Source organism: Zootermopsis nevadensis, unplaced genomic scaffold (genome assembly GCF_977971745.1).
Source record: "Zootermopsis nevadensis isolate Lab colony 2312 unplaced genomic scaffold, Znev_1.0 Znev_ptg000022l, whole genome shotgun sequence".
In the NCBI taxonomy this organism is placed as follows: domain Eukaryota; kingdom Metazoa; phylum Arthropoda; class Insecta; order Blattodea; family Termopsidae; genus Zootermopsis; species Zootermopsis nevadensis.
The window spans coordinates 22,033,451-22,056,648 of record NW_028259154.1 but is presented as its reverse complement, the minus strand read 5'-3'; the positions used below and the strand labels follow the sequence as shown (position 1 = coordinate 22,056,648).

General features: G+C 37.8%; 2 protein-coding genes across 2 annotated transcripts in view; one reads left to right on the top strand and one right to left on the bottom strand.

Annotated features, from left to right (window-relative positions):
* Tsp2A (tetraspanin 2A) overlaps positions 1-22,050 on the bottom strand; it is a 42,825-nt gene extending 20,775 nt beyond the window's left edge. Inside the window, exon 1 of the mRNA XM_022068801.2 lies at positions 21,839-22,050. Within this exon, the coding sequence (XP_021924493.2) occupies positions 21,839-21,943 (105 nt within the window). The 5' untranslated portion in view covers positions 21,944-22,050. The remainder of the gene's footprint in view (positions 1-21,838) is intronic.
* The window catches only part of LOC110832105 (uncharacterized), a 255,978-nt gene that overhangs the window by 62,291 nt on the left and 170,489 nt on the right, over positions 1-23,198 (top strand). The window lies entirely within an intron of this gene.

Genomic DNA, 23,198 nt, shown 5'->3' with positions numbered 1-23,198 from the left:
AATTCTGAAGGTACCGATTTTTAATTTCTTCTGTGTTGTTGATTATCCTAACAGACTCCTTGACTCTTCACTGTCTCTCCGGGCGAATACTGGGATAGTACCTTAAAACAGATCGCGACAGCTTTCTTGCAACTTCTAGCCCACTTCGAAGATATTCTAGCCCCAGTCAGAGCTATGTGACGTCTGCCGTTGAAAAATTCTAATTTCGATAATTTAAGAGTCAGACAGTCCTATTCAATACGCGGCCTGTCATCTTGACCTTTTCTTGTTATACGCTACTTAATTTTTGCATTTGGCACAACGTTGATGAAGGACCGATCAAGCAACTAGCCAGTAATTAAGAAAACAAGTGCCCGCCTCCACGGATACTGATAGATGCAGTACGCATTTCTGAAACGTCGGTCAACCTACATTTCACAATATTTCAGACGCCTGAAGCCTGTCATCTTTGGACTCGCCGTGAGAACCTGAAATTTCACAAAAAAGTATCCAAGCATCCATCAAGTCATCCAATTATAGAGTCAGATTCTTTTGGTTTCCCGAGTAGTTCGTGGTAGTCAGTTACAGAACTAGTTTACTCAACAGTTCGTCCTACATTAATGATTATGCAGATCGAAGCTGGAAGGAACTTTGTGCGCATTCATGCAGACTGTGCGGAAAATTCACACAGTTTAATTAAAAAGCTGAGGTTTGCAGTTCTAATGTTCCTAGTACTGTCTGGTAAAACCTCATCGTCGTTGTAACCATTCCATGCACCTGATGATATCATTAAGAATGAGGAGGGTAAGGAGAGACGAACCGATAAATCGATGGTCATTTCTCTGAAGTGAAAAAGCTCAAGTAGTGACTTGATACACCGATTCTGAAACATATACACAAAATAATCGTCTTATATTAAAAAAGAGAAAAGTTTTAAGATCGTAGGGATGGATCAAAGGAACCGAAACGGTTTGAAATAGTAAAATATCTCTGTGACTAAGCAGTATAACCATAAATATGTACACAGAGAGTTTGAGTGAAAATAAAAAGGCCTTGTATTCTTAATCTCTGTTGTAGATGTTTGAGGATTACCTTAAAGCTCTGTTTCCACTCTTAAGGAACAGACGTATAAAATTCATCACTTTAAAAGCAGACCCGACATACGTATTGATCTAGTTTTCAAAGTACAATGTTTCTGTCAATTTCATCCGTATACTCTGTTTATATTTTCGATGTTTAGTGAGACTCTTTGATACATCACTTACTTTCTGAAGGAAGATTATGAATTAAAATTATTTTAATAAGATTTCCAAGATTTACGAGTTTAAAGATAAACTAAGTCTAGAACGGAAAAAAGTAGCAACTTATACTCATCTCCTATTTGTTTATGATATTTAACGAGAGAAGTCACTACCGGCTAAACGTGTATCTCGGTGATAATCAATAAACTTACATGCTTCATACATTTGTAGAAAACAATTAAAAATCCAACGTGAAATATTAACATCAGAGAAAAGTATCTTTAATTTGCTCTTTGAGCCTTACATGTCATAATACGTATATTTTAAATTAAATTTTGGTGTATTTAGACAGACTAAATACGTAATCGTCACATTTTGTTGCGAATTCGTCCGTGCGGAGTCTTGAAGCGTATTTATGGAATTTGAGTCTATACATTTCTGAGGAATTTTATCAGTATTCCTATTTATTTCATTAATTGAATATTATTATGAACGCGTAATGGGGAGGTAATTTATGCCCGTTCGTCCTCCAGCATGTTATATATATCTGCTGATATTTTAAATTTAATTTTGACAATAGGATAACTTTCAGATTTCACATTGTAGATCCTACCAAATGCAATCGGAATTCGTCTAGTGATTTGAGAATTGAGACTTTGACGGGGTGAGACAGACGGACAAAATATGACCCGATGTCTGTTCACTTTATACTCTTCCTACTCGGGACACATGAAGAAAACAAAACGCTACAGCTTACAGACCACGTGTAATAAGCTTATCGTTTCTCAGAGCAATGCCTGCTGTTTCTGACTTGTGTGATTGAATACGGTGTATGAACTGGGACGTGCAGGCAAAGAATCAGAATCTGCAATTGTGTGGTTTCTTTTTGTTGTAGTCCAACCGCTTGTGGTTTCTAGTTTGATCCCGTACGTGCAGAATTCCTTGTGCTCTACAAAAAGAGCTGGAATGGGATGTGTGTGTATTGACGTACAAATACAAATGCACCAACTGTTTCGCAATCGGAGATTGAGGAAAACATGCGCAGAGTTCTGCGAAGCCGTGATGCAGATCTTTTTAGATGCCTGGCTTTGTAAGAGATAGAAAAACTGTTTTGAAAATGCTTTTTTGTAAGAGGTCTATAGGATTTTGATTCTTGAAAGCTCTTCAGTACTGTCGCTATGTATTTTCTTTGCACTGCGTGCAGTGTTCTTCAGCTTTGATCACGTACGCTGTTATTTATGCTTAACTAAGAATTTATGTGTAGTTGGATGCATACTGTCAAAGTGAAAAGAAATGCTCTGTGTCTGTGTGTACAACATTTCCGTGTGCTTATTTTTTAGAATATAGTTATTAATTTATTATGCATGCACATCCGTAGTTGATAGAGCTGTTCAGAAACAGAGGGATATATTATTGTACAGATTAAGTATTGATTGCTTATTGTATCATGTACTGCTCATGCGTAGATGCTACAAAGGGAAAGGTCGATGCTTTTTAATATTTATACAAAGAATATCGCCAGTAATAGAATGTAAAAAGAACTGGAAACTTGAATTAAAACTTGTATTATTTTTGTTACTGTTAATACATAAATTTCATTAAATAACTAACTCGATGGAGTAGAGAGTCCTTGACAAACTATAGTACTCTGAGCTAGTCAAGAAATTTCTCGCCTTTTATAGAACTAAAATTTTATTATCGTGTTCACAAGAGCCTGACAAATCCACTCCACACTCACCTTATTTTGTTAAGATCCAGTTTAATATTATTTTTCCATCTGTGCCTAGGTTCAGAGTGGTCTCTTTCCTTCAGGTTTTCCGACTAAAATCTTGTACACATTTCTTATGTACCACGTGCGCGTTACGTATTCTCCCATTACAATATGGGTGATGTTAGCGTATTATGAATCCCCTCTAGCCGTTTTCCCCAGCTTCCTGTCACTTGATCTCTCTTATGTCCAAACATTCCCCTCAGTACCCGGTTTTCAAACATCCTCAATCTGTTTTCTTGGGCTACTACTGCCAGAATTTGATCAGTTCCTGGAGGCAGGAAGAACCTCTGAAACATCGGTAAACTTCTACCGGACTACACGGCCCTACAACCTAGAAGACAGCCATCTTTGTATTCGCCGTCGTGAGAACCTCAAACGTTTATGCTTTTTATTTTTGTTTATAATTAATGTGAACTTTATATTTTATGGTATGTTGATGAATTCAAACCCAAGTATGTTATTTCATAAATACGTTATGATTTTATAATTGTAAAATTACATGAATTTATAGCAATTCACGACAACTAAATAGAATGAAGCATTCTCGGGCTATCATCTGAATCGATATAGAAACGCCAAAAGGGAAACCCTGCAAAATGCCGAATTCTTATTCCGTTCCGACGCAGCAGATAAACAGATATAACTAAATAATTTTGGGCTGAATGGAACTGAGTTTTTCCGAAATTATATCCGCCTTAACGATACTACTACAAACATCGAAACACATCCTCACAACATCCACTCACCCATATATTTGTCGCCTCTTACTCGCATCCACCATCCGTAAAGTTTGAGGGCTGAACTAGGTCCCGATTTCGATTCTTGAAACAGTACTCGCCTGTCCTAAGGTTTCTATTATTCAGTTTAGAAAAAGCTAGAATGATTTTAAAACAGGCCACTGCCACTGCCTCTCCAATTCGTAATTCGAAATCATTCAACCTTTCTGTGTTTTTAACTGCTGAAATTGAGAAGGTGTCATTACATGCAACAAAACGAATTTTGCCAAACCGTTCATCTACCCAACAGCTTCCACTCACTGCAGTTCTCATGTATCCACCCACTTACTGACCCGCTAACTCAGCCACCCAGCCATACGTTCGCGCGTCGATCAAACCGATACGTCATATTACGTTTACAGAGTTCATAACCGGTATTTGACTTTAACTATAAAAATGAATGTGAAGAAAGTATTGTATTTTGCATATTCTTTCTTGTCCGTAGCGTTACAGCCTCTGTCCACTCTTAGTCTTATCTAGAGCAGAGATGTTCTAAATCTTGTTAAGACAATCGATGGGAGTCCTTAGATGGAAAATTCGATAACGGGAAAGGCACATACACAGAGAAATTAGGAGAAAAATTCATTCTTCGAGCAGAATTCAAATTCGGGTTGTCAGTGTGCGCATCTTTGGAAACAGGAATGGTAAGTGTGTAGCTAAAATGCTAATGTGTCTGGTTAGGAGCTTAACCAGCAATCTGCTCCCTCTATGGGCTTTTTCGTTCATCAAAACTTGCGTATCAGTTCAAGGGCTCGTCGGGCCTCTTACGGGCTACCGGGTGTACTTCCTGTGGGTTTAAAGCGGCCGGAGTGTGAATTTGACTAATCGTCTCGATCTAGGATAGTGTCGACGTCTACACATCATACAACTCTTTCATGGCTTAGTATTTGGGCACAGGGACATCTTTATCTCTACGCAGCCTTGCAGAGAGATTGTGCAAGATGATTTGAAAGCAAGCGACAAAGAGCAAACCGGACCGACGAAGTTACTAACTCCCAGGACAGCAGCTGTAATTTTCCTGTCATTCCTCACAACGCAGGCTGACGTCTTGTTTTCATTTAATCCTTCCCAACCCTGGAATTGATTTATTCTCCGTCCTTCACTTTCTTTTTGTTGTTGTTGAAAAATGATTCAAAGCTCAGTTTCAGCATCTTGTTCAATGTACGGGGATTTATGACGGCTTAAAGACTTTTCATTCGAATTATTTGGCCTCGTCCCGACTCAATGTTCGCGGATGTTTGTTCCTGTGAAGTAGCCTACTATACTTTTGGATATAAAAGGCCTTTATTTACAATGTAGGCAGCTGTCTCTAGTCAATACTTTCAACGACTTAGTTTCAAGAAGTAGAGAGAGAGTGAGTGACTTCATGCAGAGTGGCAAGCGTGCTTGGTGTTGCACTTAGAAAATTGAACCTCCATGGAAAAGGAGAGATGTAAAGGAAACAACATAGTAAGCGCTAAGAAATTGGTTATAGACCTCTGGAATAAAGTTTGAGATGTCCGTCCTGTAGTCGTATATGCATTTATTGTATTGTCGTTGTTAGAGAAATACAAAAAAGAAATCAGAACGCTGCACAAAGAAATTCAAGAAGAAATTACTGCTAGAAACGAACGCTACAGAGTGTTTGAAAACGAAGTGGCGAGGAACGTAGTTGGATATCCGAGGGATGAACTGACAAAGGAATGTAGGCAATTATATATCGAGACTATCTATGATTTTTAATTTACATCCAATATTCTTGCTGTGTTTATGTCAAGAAATTTAACGAGCACAGTAAAAATGGACACCTCGTTTCGGTCGGAAAACTTCAAGGGATACCTAGGCATAAATGGGGCGATAAGATGGATTTTAGATGAATAAAGTGTGAAGGCATGGAGTGCATTGGTATGGCAATCTAGAATCCATTTCCGTGTGAAAACGGTGATGGGCACTCAGTTTTTGTAGAAGCGTGTGAAATATATTCGATGGCATCTCCTTTGCGTAGCTTCTGATCGATACATTTAACTGAGATATATGCCATTTGATTATCGCATTTACCTGTCGTGTTTCTGTAATTAATTTATTAAATGTCATCAATAACTATTACTAAAGGCTGAATTCTTAATTGATATTGATTCCATAATGTGATGCACGTTGATACTACTTATTCAATTAAAGAGACTTGCATTTTAATTAGCTAGTTTAGCTCAGTTAATAATGCGATTGGCTATGAGCTGGGAGGTTGGGGTTCTATTCCCGGTAGGAACGGGTATATTTCAATTGTTATGACGTTCGTATCGCCTGTGGAGCTCACTTTGTCTCGCCTACAAAGACAAAGGAAATATTTTCTTTGTAGCAAAGCGGCCGGAGTGAGAAACTAACCACTGACGTTTATCTAGAGTGGAGTAGAATATTTGTAGCGTCAACCTAGTCTCTTTAACTCTTCACGGCGCTCTACATAAATAGACGCAAAAGCAAAGTTTTCTTTATATTTCATTTTGGGCCTTTTTTCTGTTGTTGTTTAGAAATTCCGGGTATGTATATTATTATTACTGAATTGAATTAGAGCATTAATGTGCTTGGAGGTGTAAGTTGTTTATTGATCATATTCAGGGGAAGGCGTAAGGATAAAACGATGGTATCGCGGGACCTAACGTCTGGAGTTACGCGTTTGCTTTTGAGTGTTACTGAAAAATGCAACTGGTTTTGTATTGTCTGGAACGAGTAGATAAAACTCTGTTTGAAGTATGGCGGAAAAGTACAAGTTATTCGTTATTGTGAACATATACCGAGTTTCAGGGTCAAGAATTATACTCCGTAGATTTGGATTAAATGAATTAAAGTAAATTAAAGTTGCAATTAACAGAATTTAATATAAAATATAAAATTAATTAAAATTCACAAATTTTATTAGAAAATTTTTCGCTATGGTGCATATTTACCGAAATGAAAGAGAGAAATAATGTATGTCTCTATGCATTGTTGTAGTCGGTAATAATACTGTCATTCATTTAGTAAGGATAGGTTTGTTCCTACCGTCACGACTAATGCAGAATTTTAATGATAGAGTTTTGAAAGTAAATTGATATAGGCCTTGTTGTTCTCTATTCTCGCTTCACACTTCATCTGTCATGACACTTTTAATTTCGTAGTAGGTCTGTGGGCTTAATATAAATTATTATGCAACGTAAATAAAACTTCATTAAATATGCTGCATAATTTTACGGGTATTTGTAAGCCTAGGATATAGCATGCCTGCATTGAGGTGATAGTACGTACACATTGGAGTTCTCATCAACAATGAGACACGGGAATATTTTTATTATCCATACCCCTGAAGAGGAGATAACGCCATTAATTTAAATAATTGTTTGCTTTTCGAATGAATATTTGTTTTATCTGTTTTTAAAAAACGAGTCTATGACACGGTGGCACGTTTAGTTTGGTATTGTAGAATGACATGGGCTTTATACTTACAGACGGTGATCATTCCAAGGGCGATTTTAACTTTTAGATGTTGCTTGGGATGTTTGGTCGACTGTTATCATGCTCAGTGACTGATGCTAAAGAGGTGAAAGAGATAGTTACTGCTATTGTGGCAAATGGAAAACTGGTGGTGTGTGAAACATATCTTATGACCAACTTGAAGATCGCTGTTTGATGGTATTAGAATTTGGTGTGTAGGTAAGTCGTACGTTGTCGTTGAAACGTGTCTGTCAACTACTGCCTGTATTTCTCTAAGCCAAGCGACAATGTTTATTCTAATTCTTTAAAAGACTCATGTGCTAGTGAAATGATTGAGTTGGTAAGGCTGAATACCTCAAGGAAATCCTCGATTCACTTTGGTTCTTAAACGATCGCTTTCCGTTGCATGCCGTTAATATAAGTTGTGTATGTTTTTGTGATAAACCAGGCTTAAATGGCAAGTGAATCAGAAAATATTTGAACTACTGTGTTAACACATAACGCAGTTATGCAAGATGTTTGACTTTAATCTTTGCTGTTTTATTTTTTTTTAGCACAGATATCTCTATTGCATTTTTAAAACATAAAGAAACATTTTGGCAATCCTTGCATTACCTGAAGCAATAAGGGGTTTGAAGTGTGGTTCCCTCTGTTACTAGGAGAGCCAATCATCTAAACCCCGCCAGTATTATTAATGCTTGAAATGTCGTTCAGGTATATATTCAAATAAACCTCATAAAATGGACAACGATCAACAAAACAACGTAAATAGGCCAAGTCAAACGACGTATTTCACTCCCACTCATTTGTCTACTGCCAGATTGATAAGAAAGCTTATTTAACCTTTCAAAAATATTTACACTGAAGATAGCAATGGTAGTGGCAGTATTTTCTATAACGCCGGGAAGCACTAAACATTCGATCTGGCTTATCTCCGAAAGTCAGAGTAAAATTTTGGACTCTAACCCCGAAAGTCTAAGGATAAGAACATAATAATTCTGGTGTAATTTTAAGCGTGTTTCCATTCTGTACGCCACACCAACCCAGGCGATGGAAACTAGGTACTTTGTATTTAACAGGTTTTAATTACATGATTTTGAATATATATATATAAGGTAATTGAGTACATGGTAACAGAGGGTGGCTGATATTAAAGCAATACTACAATATTGTAATTTACCCCCTGGTAAGAACGCATATCAGAACAACAAAACATTTCCCCACTGGCCAAACGCAGGTGCAGAACGAAATATAGGTTATGAATTTTTATATGAACCATCAGGTATCTTCCTGACTCCAAACGCCGATGGCCTTTAACCTAGTAGCGTCATTTGGATAAACGTTTTGTTTACATTTACGTGCCTCTTTCCGTGTGATGTTGAAAAAGAAAGGAATTAATAAAATAACATCAATCAAAGAAGAAACCTGAGAAACCGAACTTAAGAAATAAGTGAAATAAAGGGAAATTTTGCAGATAGCGAAGAAGGGATTTCTAGCTGTTAAACACAAATTCAGAATGTTTAGAGCCATCGAAATTAAATAGGATATACTAGAAATAAAGTAACTCAGGGATGAAGAAAATTACGTAATTAGGCGGTTCACGGTATTTAGTTAATTTTCATTGATTTAATAATTATAATGGTACCTGGCGAAGAGAAAAGGCCATGAAGATGCTTATTATGTAGTTTTCTCAATGTTCCTGTTATTTCCTCATTTTATTTTCAAAATATTGTTCTTAAACACCCTCCATCCATGTCCTTCTCTCAAAGTGAGAGACAATAGGTCAAATCATAATTTTGGTACTGATGGGAAAAAATTACAAATCCTGGGGGCAATAGAGTAGCGGTTCAGACTGGTGAATGCGATGTGATAAGCCGTGTGTTGGTCTGATCCACGTGGTAGATTATTTAACGTCGGTTCAGCGGCGACACAGCGAATGGGGGTTGGGATGGGGATGTGGAATTGTCGGGTAAGTCAGGGGGCGATAGATCCCGATGCAACTTTGCCCTGATCTTCACCTTCCTTATCCACGTAGGCAGTAAGTGTCCGTTTGTCGATTATTTAAAGATGCTGTATCATCAGGGAGATTATTTGGCTTCGAAAACGCTGAGAGACTGATTATAGCACGTACTAAAATGTAAGGGATGAGGAATGAAGTGGTTGTGGCTGATTTCAACGTGAATCTCGGATACTTCAGTGTATGTCAGAAGACTGCAAAAATACAGACGGACAAATGCAGAGAAATATAGGTAGACAGGAAATTGAGGAATATGACCGGGTAAGGACACTAACGTAACGAAGTTTAAATATGTATTGAACAATGTTATGAATACAGGATTGAAAGCTTCTTAAAATTTACTCTTCAAGGGGTAGAAATTTGTAATAACATCCCTCTCACTTCAAACGCGTGGCTTCGGTTGAGAAATCAGTTTGCAGAGTGTTCATTACAATGGATTTTGGGATTAGGCATTTACTAATAAGTGGGGATTGTGCCTGCCTGATTCATAAGGGACGCAGATCGACAACAGATACCATTAACAAACCCATATAGTCTGCAACAGTTTTGAGTGCAGCATATGTTCCGTATGTGTGAAATGATGTTGACTACAACGGTAATATGATGATAATGATGAGTGACGATACGGATTATGCGTACAATGATGAAGGTGGTGATAATATTAACGCTGTAGGGGCGAAAGGGGTGGGAGGAATACCTGCATAAACTGAAAATCAAACAGACATTCACCAACTGTGGCTCAGCGGTCAGTATGCCTTACACCATTGTATTAATTCTGAAGTTTTCACGCTGAATCTTGTTTTTCTACATAGAGGAAAGTCAGCAGTGACGTTGATTACGTATTTATGAGATGTGTCAGAATTCCTGTGACGTCGCCTAGGTGTATTATGTGGTAAAATAATATACTTTACATGAGTGGTTGAAGGTCGTGTCAGTCAGTCTGTCCGTACGTTACATGACAAAGTAATTGATGGATTTTGTTGGAATTTGGCATCTGAGATAAACACTGAAAATTTCCAGGCGAGCTTAATGTTGGTGCACAGCGGTCCGTTTATAATCCTTTCTTTTCATGAAGCTAAAATGAGATTTATCAGGTATCTCAAAGTTTCTAAAATTTGGTTGTGCCATCTACGTAAGAAATAAGCAGTTTTATTATGCCAGTGCAATTTATTGCAACAAGAATGGATAATTAGCTATTGAAATATTGGAAACATGACTAATAAGATAATACGAGCATACGTTCTACAGCCATCTCTGGTTGTCTCTGTTTACTGCACCTGCATTCGAAAGAGAACCTGTATTTTCGCATTATCACTTCTTGTCGACATTAAGAAGACTTTAAGCGCACAGCCGAGACTTTTCTTTTTCCAATTATTTTCACCACCGCTAAGGTCAGATAAAAACATTCGCTCCACCAAACAGAGTTTGGATTAATCTCTATCTTTCGCCCGTAGTCCGTTTCCTTTGGCTTCGTCTCTCTCCACCTCCAATTCCACCGGGACTAGCAGTTCTAGCCGATTACAGAGCAGCGATTGTCAGATCCTATGGGGAATAACAGGAGGAGAAGAAACAGCAGCAGCTAGGAACCAGCCATCCAGTCAGGCATGGAGGGAGGCGAGCCCATATTCCCGATAGCGAGCCAGGTCGACGCCGAAAACAATGTGGAACAGTTGACAAACTATTCGGTTACAGATCACGCGCAAACAGCAGACGAAAGGAGGAGAAATGAGCAAACCCATGCCTTTTTCCAAGCAACAAACAACAAGCTGGGCAAAAATAATAAAAACAGGATGCCAGCGAGATGCATGAAGGCAATGCGATGGAAGATAAGTTACAAACAACCCAAGAAAACTGCACTGGAGACCGCGATGTAGACATATTTCATTATATATTAAAAGAGGGAATAAAGTTGTGGCGACTGAACGGAAATCCTTTAATGACAGATTTCGTGAATAAATGCGATACAAAAACATAGAGCAGTATTGTGTTTAACCTTTCCCATGCTACGAACGAGATTAATAGCCAAGAAACCTCGGTTGTTCTTGATCCGACGATCTTCAATATGTGATATTATTAGCGGAAATCAATTAATTCAAGTAAAGAATGTAACAATACTCGTAAAGTTTAAAATAACTATTTACCATAGAAATTTTTGTGTTCTTTATTATAACGTTCCAAAACAACGAAAAGAGGGTCCTTATCTCAGTTTCTCACCTTTAAATTGTTGAGTGTTCGGTTTTATTTACGTATACTTTTCAAGTAATATCTAGAGGAACTGAGGAAATCCATGGAGACTTCAGGATAGCCAGTTTCCGGGCTAGAATTCGAACTCGAGGCCTACCGATTATACTAAACACTCGACTGTGATGTTCGGGTCTTACAGTTGTATGAGCTAGCTGTGTAATAGTGTTGGTTGGGTGTCGGAATAGTTCCTGAATATCAAATTATGTTTAAAATAAAATGGTGCTTATTTATTTAAACAGCAGATTTTCAAGATGAAAGTTTTAAGTTATGTTGCGGTACAATAGTTTACAGGCCTAAGCGTTAATTTTCGTTTAAATCTCAACTCTGCGAGTTCTCTGTGACGTGATGGATTTTATGACGAAGACGTAGGGACCGTTCACTGGTGCATGAGTAACAAATCACTGCTGACTTAATGCAACAAAATGTCAAAGAAGAATCTTCATGTTAATAAAGGGGGAGATAATATATGTGTGGCAAAGTTTGCTCAGAGTTATCTCTTAAAACTTCTCAACATCTCTGAACTAGCACATCCAGACATAAAGTTCTAAGAACAAATGGGCGCATAGAAAATTGCACGTGATCCACAATGTGACAACGAATCCTTCAAAACTACAGAAGTGCAACCACTTCAGTGGTATCTTACTTCTATAGTAGCTTTTCCAGTTTCTATAGAACTATCGTTTCTCATTCAAATCAAAAGCAATTTTAGCGGATCTGAAGATTTATGGTGATGTTATCCACTGTACCTGCCTGACGCTGGTCTTCAAACTCCCGAGACCTATATCGTAATAGATGTTCCCTACGTGCTGGAATATTTATAATAGTTCATATCTACAGCTTTTTAATAATAAATGGCAACTCATTTTTATTATTTCTTGGAAACGAATGGTTGCAATGTGGAAGGGAATTTATTGAGTTGTAATAAATATTGTCCGGAACTTGGTACGTGCGTGACGGTAACGCTGGATACGAAGTTATGGTACTTTGCGTTATCTCTTCGCGCCATAGTGCTTGTTTATGCCGTCGGACGCCATTATGTTCGTCGCTTCTGATATCAGCGAATGATTTCTAAATTGCGCGTAGCAACGATGATCTGTTCGTTACCTGGCACAGCGTGTTTTAAGAATTCTCCTTGAGAATGTGATATTTGTTCAGCTAGTCAAGAAGAACCCAGCCAGTTATGGAACTCGAATGTTCATTACCTTGTACACGAAAGCCTGCCACTGGTATCTATCTAGAAACAAATGAATCTAGCTCATTTCCTCCTACCCCACATCTTTAAGATCTGTTTCAATTTTATCTTACCATCTACGGCTAGATCTCCAAGTGGTGTTTTCGCTTCAGGTTTCCTGATGGAAGTTTTCCATGAATATCGATTGTCCCTGCTACACGTCCTTACCGTTTCACTCTCTTTTGTTTAACAGTCTGATTACATTAGGAGAGCAGCTGAAATTGTGTAGTTTCTCATTGAGTATTTTTAATTTTATTGAATTGTAATATTCTGTTCATCACCTAATTCTGGGTTTTTAAATTATGTTGCGTGCTAGCCTTCGATCCAAGGAGTTATCGGATAACAAATCTTTACCAATAGCACTTCATATAAATGGTACGCTTTTCAGTTAAATGACTTTCTATGTATAAGGCATCATGCTTTGTTTCTTCAGCGTTACAGTTATTTGTCAGGTTGCTACCAATGTTTGAAGGCAGCTTATCCGTTACTCTTGATTAGAAGTTTTCAGTTGTATAGATAACGTGACCTCCGATGTTGTCAGTTTTAAAGTTAAGATTACAAAACTTCTAGATTTAAACAGATGACACAGTAGAGCTCTCTTACTGTGATTTGTATTTCTTATGCGTATCCAAGTTTTGAACCTGAAATTAATATTGAGACACGTGCTTGAATTTGATAAAATTCTGTTCTTGATTTATATGCATAGCTCTGCTGTTAAATAAATTGGTCTAATATTTTTCAAGGTCATCATGTTATTAGCCAACTTTTCTTACTTTAAAGAAAGAACCTTGTGTAAAATATTTGTTGTGTTTTAAAAGTTTAAACATGTAGACGGATAGAATATTGCAGGTTATAGATAAACGTAACGTAGTAGGATGCTGTACTTGTAGGAATGGGAGTCCTAAATAAGAGTCGTAGTGCAGCGCCTACGTAAGAATTTGCATTTCTTGCTCGCTTCACCATTTGCTAGGCTGAAGTATCATAAGCTCTTTTCAGACTTCTTGTATGTGATGAACATAGAATTACAAGGATCGGCTGTTATCACAAAGGGCCCTGGTGTAGCAGGAACGATTTGGGTTTATGTTCTGGCGATGCTTTTTTCTTCTTCGAATTTTGACTGAACTTCCGGTTATATTGAGAGAATATTTACGCTGTTTTTCCTCAGTTTTTCAGGTCGCATGTGAGGATAGTCCCTTGCAGTATGTCGTGAATTATTCCTTATATTTATTTTTGTAGAATTAATTATCATCTTCCCGTATTATTCTAATATAATAATTTCAGCTGGAACAGCAGAGTTTTATAACCGGAAGAGCAGTCAGTTGACGCACAGGTCATGTGTCAAACACAATAACGTTTGACTTATGCAGCGGGAAAACGCTAATAAATTCAATACTGCTATTTTGCATATGTAGTTGACCAATGAGAGGATCATAAGCGCCTTTGTTTAAAAGTCTGAGTCGCAAATGTGATTTACTGAGACGGTAGGAGTAGGATTCGCACCGAGTAAATCTTGTTAGTCCTAAAGCACATTTGGATGAAATAGAAAGGATTAAGTTAATTATCAGTAATGTTTATGCACACCAGTGAATCTTCCGCAGATCTGCCTGAGATGTTTGCGTACGGTTCAGCAGTTCGTCGTCGTATTGCAGATAATTCAGTGAGAATTAGACCTTCCGTAGAAAGTGATCTACACACTTAGAGAGGTCCACAGGTTTTGTCACTTTTCTTTTTTATCGTCATATCTACGTCATTAAATTTTGGCGTCGCCAACGACAGACTGATGAATTGCAAGAAATAAATGTAATTCCATCATTCTGAATTTAGTATTATAGCTGTAGTTTGGTTGTGCACATATCCATATGTCTTCCTTGTGGCTTTGTGTGTTTTACTGGTCTTGATATTTGTTTATTTATTTCAGGTGCAAATGTATGTTATAAAGCTAATCACACTGCAGATGACATACAGCAAAGAATTATTTTATCGTAAATCTGTTCAAGCTTGCCTAGTTAGAGGATAACCTGACTTAGTATTTTCATGGTTTTTCTCGGTCTCTTAAGGTGAACGTTGCAACAGAACCTGAAAAGGGCTACGGTCAGATCCAATTACATCATTACCTGCTTAGTATCCAAGAACATCCTTCTAATTGATGGGGTTATGTGTAACCATTGCAGTAGATAGATTGTCGTTACATAACATGAAAGATAATCAGCCTGTATTTACAGTTAAGTTACGGGCTTACCTGATTAAATACAATTCGACTTTCACACACCGTGTTAACAAATTCAGTATTCGTAAGCAAATCATAGACTACCTCTTGTCTAAACTATTTTCTGGGCGTGAAGATTACCTTTAACACTAGGCTGTATCGTATACTCGTGCTATACTGACATCATGCGTATTTTAAGGAGTTCTAGCCGGTTATTGTAGTGCATGGAACAGCAGAACAAGATCTAGGGAAGCATGCGGGAAGCATTCTACCCCTCACTCCACTTGTGGGGATTCGTTTCATTGATCCGAGTCCTGACGAGAGGAGAGGAGAGGAGATAATACTGAGAGCAGGAGCAAGTACTGAGGGACAATATGTCATCTATCCATCCGCCTGTCTGTCAATCCATCCATTCATCCATTTCTCTGTTTATCTATGCATCCGTCATTCATCTGTCTATTCCTCTGTTCCTGCTTCCACACGTACATCCATTCTTCTATCCATCCACTAGTCCATCCATCCGCCAAACCATCCATTTATGTCAGATAGGCCAACGATCCATAAATCCAACTATTATTCCATCAACTCACACACGTACCAAAATCTTCCACCCAACAAACTCATTCACCCAGCCTTGCACCATCTACCATTCGTCCAGTAATCCAACCATTCATTCTCAACCATTCCACCTATCTGCCTTTAAATATATATCAGATAAAATGTGAAGTAAATATTATTTTATGCGTTCTTGTTATGCACATTTTTATATTGCCATCAATTTGTTATTCTTGAAATTTGATAAAACTCGACTTCAGCTCCAGTTGTGTGCTTTATTACAGTCTTGTTGCCTGTTAAATTCTTTTATCTGTTGGATTTACATGGCACGCAAACGAAATTTCAAAATTTCTTCCGCTGTATGTTTATCACGCAAGCCAGCAATGTTTCGCGCACACTTGATCTAACTCGTTGCAGCACAGACCTCTGAGTAAAGTTAATCCAAGTAAAACTTATTAATCATGTGTAATATCGATTAGCATCACGTCTGCGATGTCGTGTAAAGTTTCGGTGGTAAATAGAAATGAGAGGAGAGAGGTTTGACAAAGCTCAAACGATTTGGCCTTGTAATCTGTAGATATCCAGTCAGAACCTCGGCCGAATTGGTAGACATCCTGAGGATTTCGGTAGTTTTCATAAGTTTCCAGTGAATGCTGGGTAGTATTTTGAAATAGGGCACGATCACTCCTTTCAGATCCTTTCCTAGTCACCAGTTATCACATTCATAACATCTACATCATGACGCTTTAAAACGTCTGCTGCTGAAATACTGTACTTAAGTAACTTATGAACCAGTTAATAAAAGAAATGCTTGAATACACGCTGGGTGAAATCGATTTGTTTTTAAAGCTTTACGCAACCTTGCTGTTCAGAGGAACTCTGTCTACTGCAGATGACGTATAATGCTGCCGGGGATGGATTTTCGAACCTCGGTGAGTTCCCTACATCTTTTTGAGAATTACCATGTTGCCTGTAGGTCTTGAAACAGATAATTCTTGTGATTATGTGAGCAGGTAACTATATAAACGGAATGGACTGGATTTTTATTTGCTTTTTGTTCGTGTGAAAACGACAGTAAGGGAGGAAATAACAGCTTGAAGGAAACAGATTCCTGGTAAGAAATAGTTTGATGTAATTATGGGCCTATGTATTCCTTGAAGATCTACAAAACTATTTCTTTCTGTTGGCTTATTTCCTATGCCAGATAAGAAGTAAACTTTCGCTTCCTTAATTATGACAGCTATTAAAAGATTTAAGTGCATTTGTTCACCCAGAAGAATATTATGAGAAATGATAATTATGAAGCCCTCATTATGCAGTTTTTTACAGTACGCGTTATTGATTACAGGTACATAAACCCGCTCGTATTACGCTTTGAAGTGTGAGATACTTTTTGCCTTATTTCATACAGCTGCAGAGCTGCTCCGTTTGTGGAATTAAATCAACTTTTGTGTCAGAGCGCCACGGAAATACGCGGCGGAAACTAAATTTGGCTTGGTGCTTTGATACAAGAGCAACTTTATTTTTAACCTACTTTAATTTCTTAAAGAAATTGTCTTAGTGTGTGTTTACCCTTTACGCTTTTGAAGATACTGACAGATTCTCATTAATTTTGGCATAGCTGGTTTGATATTGCAGACCGCTCCAACCTCGTATTTTTTAAATTTCGAAGAGCGAAATTAGCACCGATTCATATAAGGTCATAAATGTTTTGTGCTAGAATATTTCCGAGAAATGTGCAACTAATGTCAATGCAGTTTGCTGCAGAATCTAAAGCAACTTTACTGCAGATGCACAACATGTGCATTCAACTTTCGGATTGATGGCGATATTGTGCTAAACATAAAATTTTTCAAAAATTCTGTATCCTTCTGAAATATTTAGGTTATATTGACAGAATTTGTACTTCAGAGGTACTTGCTACCTTCATCATTGTCTTGATGATGGAGGCAGCGAGAACCTCTGAAACGTCGGCATACTTCTACCAAACTGCATGGCGCAACGTCCCAGAAGACAATCTTCCAGGATTTATGAGTTTTATCAGGAACTCTGATATCATCCGTGGTTCGCCTACAGTAGGAGTGAGACTACTCGCGTTACAGAGGTGTCGGAGAAGTTGCAGCGCTAGGTCGCTGAATATATAGATGAATTGTGGATAGATGGATGAATCGTACACCCTTATTAGAAACGTTTTAGCATAATTAAATCATTTATCAATTGTTCTTGACACTTTTTCTTTTAAATCGTACAAACTGCCCGTAAATAATATTTGTTATCAATTATATTTAAATACAACTTTCTCGCGTATAAAATCTGAGTTGAATTTGGCGGACTAATTATCTGTGATATCCTTATTTTATTGTTTTAAAGCTGCATTATTAGTCGCTTCGTGTGTCGAGTAGCCACAGGATAAGTTTCTCTTGTCTTTCTGATGTCACACAGCAAAGTCAGTCAGGGAAGAAGCTCGGTTTCAAGACCATTTATATCGTTTTTAGCATTGGAAGTGATGATCAGTATTTAATTTCAACAGATCCCCTTTTGTAACGTATATTTTGTGAATTTAATATGTCTAGTTTCAAATAAATATAATGGCAATTTCATTTCTTCTTTCAGACTTTTCCTTTATTTCGAAGGCTTTATTTTATAATCGTCGAGAAACTAATTTCAGACTGCAATTTAAACCTAAGCACCTCAGTCCTTTGAAGCATCCAAAATGAAAATGCTTTTTTTGGGGGGGGGGGGGGGAGGGGGGGGGGGAGAGCGAAGATACAGCTAAGACTGATAGCAGGACCATGTCTTGCCCTCGCGGACGCTGGCTTCTAGTGGCAACTGTAATCTAGGAGGCAGTGATCGAGAGTGACGTAGTGGGCTTGCGACGTGGTTAGCCAGGCAGCAGTGGCACTTGCAAGGGGTAAGAAAGAACCAGATCGAGCGTCGGCGTCGCTGTCGTCGTTTTCGATCGTCTCTACAATGGCTAGAAGTACAAGACTTGGGGGAGGGGAGTTCAGAGCGCCACGACGCCGACGCCAAGTATATATAACACAGTAGCGCCGTTTCCATCGTAACAAAATTTAGGTCTATGGATGCTGTTCAGGAGCCCATCTCCTTTCTCCTTCTAATTCCCTGCTTCCTCCCGTGATGTCCTAACAGCCCCGAATATTTTCTACGTTTCCCGAGAGATGGAAGTTGTGTGAATCCCAAGGTGCATAACGACTTGTTTTGTACATAAGCTCTGAAACCTGAGAGAAAATTTAACAGTTACTGCCTCTTTCTTTGCCTTTCCTGAAACAAACTTGTAACACGACCTGTATGTGACAACTTAACTATGTAAGCTGAGAGACCAGCAGAACTTAAAATAACTTACACAAAACGCAGTGGTGCGGGGTTCAGATCTTAGTACGTCTTTCAACAGGTCAAAATGAGCCTTAATATAAAGGAATCTTCGCTGTTATGTGTTCAGGGTCTCAAAGAAAGTGGACGTAATCGTCAGTTTTTCGTTGCACTGTAACATCGGATTAACACAAAGGATGATTAAGTGGTTTGTTACGTCGTCAGTAGACTTGTGTCGGAATTTCGGATGTAGGCTACTAGCCTTGTAGTACGATGATGGGGTTAGCAGGGACGCTATACGATATCGTACCATTCACATCATGTGTTTCCTAGCAAAGAATCGATTACACGCCATTAGTGTAACTAAGTCACTTCAGTACTGAATGAATGTGTTTCGAATTTTAACCGACTAAATTTACGGCTAAATCCGTCATTAGATAAATGTATCCGCTGTACCCACTAGGGACACAATTTGGTGATACTACTGCAAGGACGAATAAATACCCATCAGTCCGTATGAATTTATTATGTGAAGCAATGATTGACAGATTATTCGTACTTTATTGGCGATGTTACATACCGTCGGGCAAGATGGTAATATGATCATAAACGATGACTAGAAAAACATTTCAAAGGAGAAAGTTGTCACTTATTTTAGGGTTGTATCCCATTCACCACAGTTACTTTAAGCCCTTTCTGTATTTTTCTACAGTTCGCTGTTTTCACGTCTTCGACGTTCGGTCGCAATTGTAAAACGTTTTTAATTGATCTCATTTGCAAAATTAGTGAGAAGCTTAAGATGTAATGGCAACACACAAGGTACTGAGTTCGATCCCTGTCGTTACCAGTAACTTCAATAACATTAGTAAAAACGTGTTAGTACAATAACAATCAGTCTACCATCCGACCGCTTCCACACTGCACTGTATCTAACTTCAGCAACTCTCTGTATGTCTGTAACAAATATACTTCGGGTAATGTCGAACATAGTAGAGTATATTTAATCAAGTCTTTTCTCGCGCACTTTTGCAACATCAGACGTTAGTATTTGACCCGGAGATAAACAGAGCATGCTCAGTAACTTGGTACAGCACAAGTCAAAAGTTACTGACTCACTAACCTGCTCTTTGCGAAGACGCATACAAATAAAGTAACTGGCTACAAAATATACACTTCTCTCCAGTTAGCATTTCAATACAATTTCAACATCAATCTATCATCGAGTTTAATGTCAGTGTAAAAAGCCTTATTATTCGTGCTAATAGACATCTAGTTGAATTATCTGCGCTTAGTACGAAATTGGGATTATAACATTTTCTTTCTACACGATGCCCTATAATATTATTCTACATGGAAGGTCTTTTGAAGTGACGTTCTGTTCAGTAAAATACCGCAATATTTAGTTTCTTTTTATAAACAGTATTAAGAGAGGCAACAGCATTTTACATCGTAGTTTAAACAGAAGAGAATGTCTTTCCTATCAGTAACTTTCAACTGATAGGGAGGTATTAAAGTATCGACCACTTGCTGATATTTGTATAACGCTACATGATTTGTTATCACTTTGTTATCTGCGTGTTTGTTCTCTGATGTGATGTGAGGTTATTTCATCGAATATTTCTCATTTCTTGTAATTGTGAAATAAATTTTACAGAATACAAGTTAATATAGCGATGAAAAAAATTTAGAATTAGGTTGACAAAATATATGCTTTTATTTCTTTTATCACTCTTTACTTTCTTCCTCTGTTTATTTGACGAACCTTACTTAGCTTCACATGTTACACAGTATCCAATTTTAAGACAGTCGTGATTGGTATATTATGTAATGAAATTGGAAGAAAGTGGCAGAATTCTGATACGGAGTAGTCACAAACGCCTTGATAAAGGGTGAAAAAGGCAAATATAAATGGGGCATTTTTATTTTTAAATTAACTGCAGATCGGTTATAAGGTTAAATGCTGCTTATATAAGTTTTAATACGAACGCTTGATCTTTAAAAGGAAATCATCACAAATTTGCTTGTACTGCCTGCGAGTAGCTGCTGTCTTCTATTTTGTTCGGAGTGTACAGTCGGTTGCATTCATCATACTGGTTTTTCACTTCAGCATAAACAGTTAATGTGAGTTTAAAGCCAAGTCCCTGAAGTGGACCAACAACTTCATGGTATTTCGATGTGAGTGACATATTTTTGTAGTATTCGACGAGAACTGGAGCTGTAATCGTCAAAAGCCGAAACTTTATTCTATTGTAAAACATTTACCTCCCCTCCCCTCCATTATAAAAAAATATTTGTAGTTTATTGAACAATGCTGTTAGTAGATCAGCCGATGTAGCGTTGAATTAATGGATGATTAATGAATTGGAGAAGATTTGGAAGGAAGCGGTAATTATCTTATCTTAAAGTAAGCCTATTGTCACGAATTTTTTTGGAGAGACTGATAAAACCGCGAAAACTTCAGTCAGAATACCCGGTGCCCGGACCGAGATTTGAACCCGTTACCTCCAGAATGGGAAGCAGGATTGCCAAACAATTTGCAGGAACGTTTGATTTCCCTCAAAATAATTCGAATGCACGTAATTTTTTGTGATATGTATTCATCACACTGAAGTGCTTAATGTGATGTGTCTAAAGCGCAAAGTCTTTCACATTTCATGCAGTTTTGTATGCTGCGATGATGGTACTTGGCGACTGTGCCGCTGTGACTAGAAAACTCGAGATTCGACGCAGTGATCATACATTAATAACTAATTTTCTGGTACAGGTTATTCACTAAACTTTGACGAAGAGAAGTTACCATTTTTGCTTCTCATTCTGAAGGTCCTGGTATTATTTCTTCCTAGATACCGGCTTTGTCTCAGAAAACACTAAAATAATAAGTCACTTCACTTTGTTTCCTTCCACCAGAAAACAGTAATCTTCATATTGAGGTGTCTGATATTCGAGCACATTATTTTCTCGACACGGGCCCTGTGTTATGGCAATAAGTATTATAGCAAGCATAAGAAAGTTCCGATTGTTTAATATAGTAATTTGGTACCTACCCATGTTGCGATATTGAAGCAGAATAAAGTCGCTTTTAAGCAGGTTATTTTGGAATTCAAATCCCCGTAGCCGGATCCAGCTCCGTCTCCTTTCCCCCCAGCCATTTGACGATCTTGAAATTATTCTTGAAGTTTATTAATATCCTCACACAGTGGAAGACACACACTTGCTACTAGACTCTATTTCTCAGATAATGACTCAATAACTGGAGGGGCTGCATTAGCTGTTGGGGGACCTTATCTCTTACGTATGAACATCAAACACATGCGTGTAACATAGATAGGTCTGCCATATCTGAAAAGATACAAGACTCTAATAATTTATTTAGGATTGCCAACTTTGTTTCGAAATAGGAAAGTCTAGAGTAATTTGGTGATTTGATGCCTGTTCCCATGTTCAGGTGTTACATTTTTATGTCGATCCTTTGTTTGGTGTTTCTGTATCTCAATTTTCCCTGGAAGCACACCAACTTGCAGTGTTATAGATGATTTTATAAAGGTTTGTGACAATGGCTGATTCATTATGGAAATTATGTGTTGAACACTGTCTATTATTTGAGGTATATTTAATATTATACATGACGTTTCGTCAGTTGACTCTACTCCCTAAACGCGTTAAATATATTAAATATACCTCAAACAATAGACAGTGTCCAACACAGTGTTCCTACAGTGAATCAACTATTGTCACAAACCTTTTGAAATTTATCAATGTCCGACATGGGCCTGGAGTTAAAGAAACTTTCACGAGTTATGAGAAATCCCTGACTAGACTGGTGAAGGAAGAGAATCATCTGGCTTTCTTCTGCAAAATAAGACAAAACATTAGCATCTTGAAAGGCCTGAAGTTGAAAGTTCCGTTTCAAAGCCAACAGATGTTTAAAATCATGGCCCAGAAAGCGAAGCTCTACTAAGAGAACTTAAAAATATAACAACCAATTATCTGAAGAAATAATTAGTCAACTCCCGAAACGTCGTGTATATCAATAATAATAATTGTAACTTGATATTTACTTACACGCAGGCGAATTGATAACTGTGCATTTGACATAAAATGATGCTTTTATCAAGGTGTGATAAGTAACTTGTAACTGGATATTTGATTAGAACTTGCTTCAAAATGCGTTTACAGTTGCCATTTGTAAGAGGATTCACATTTTTTGTGCCAAACGTACGGATGATTTTTAAATAACAAATAGTTCTGCTTAGACTATTTTGGAGATACGCCCCTTTTCCACAAAACCCTTAAATTTTTAGAACATGGCAAGCTATATACTTCGAAAGGAGAACGGAAGAGATACAGTGTCCATTATTATTCAAATTAGATCCAGTTCGCTGGTATCTTCGAAGACATATGAAA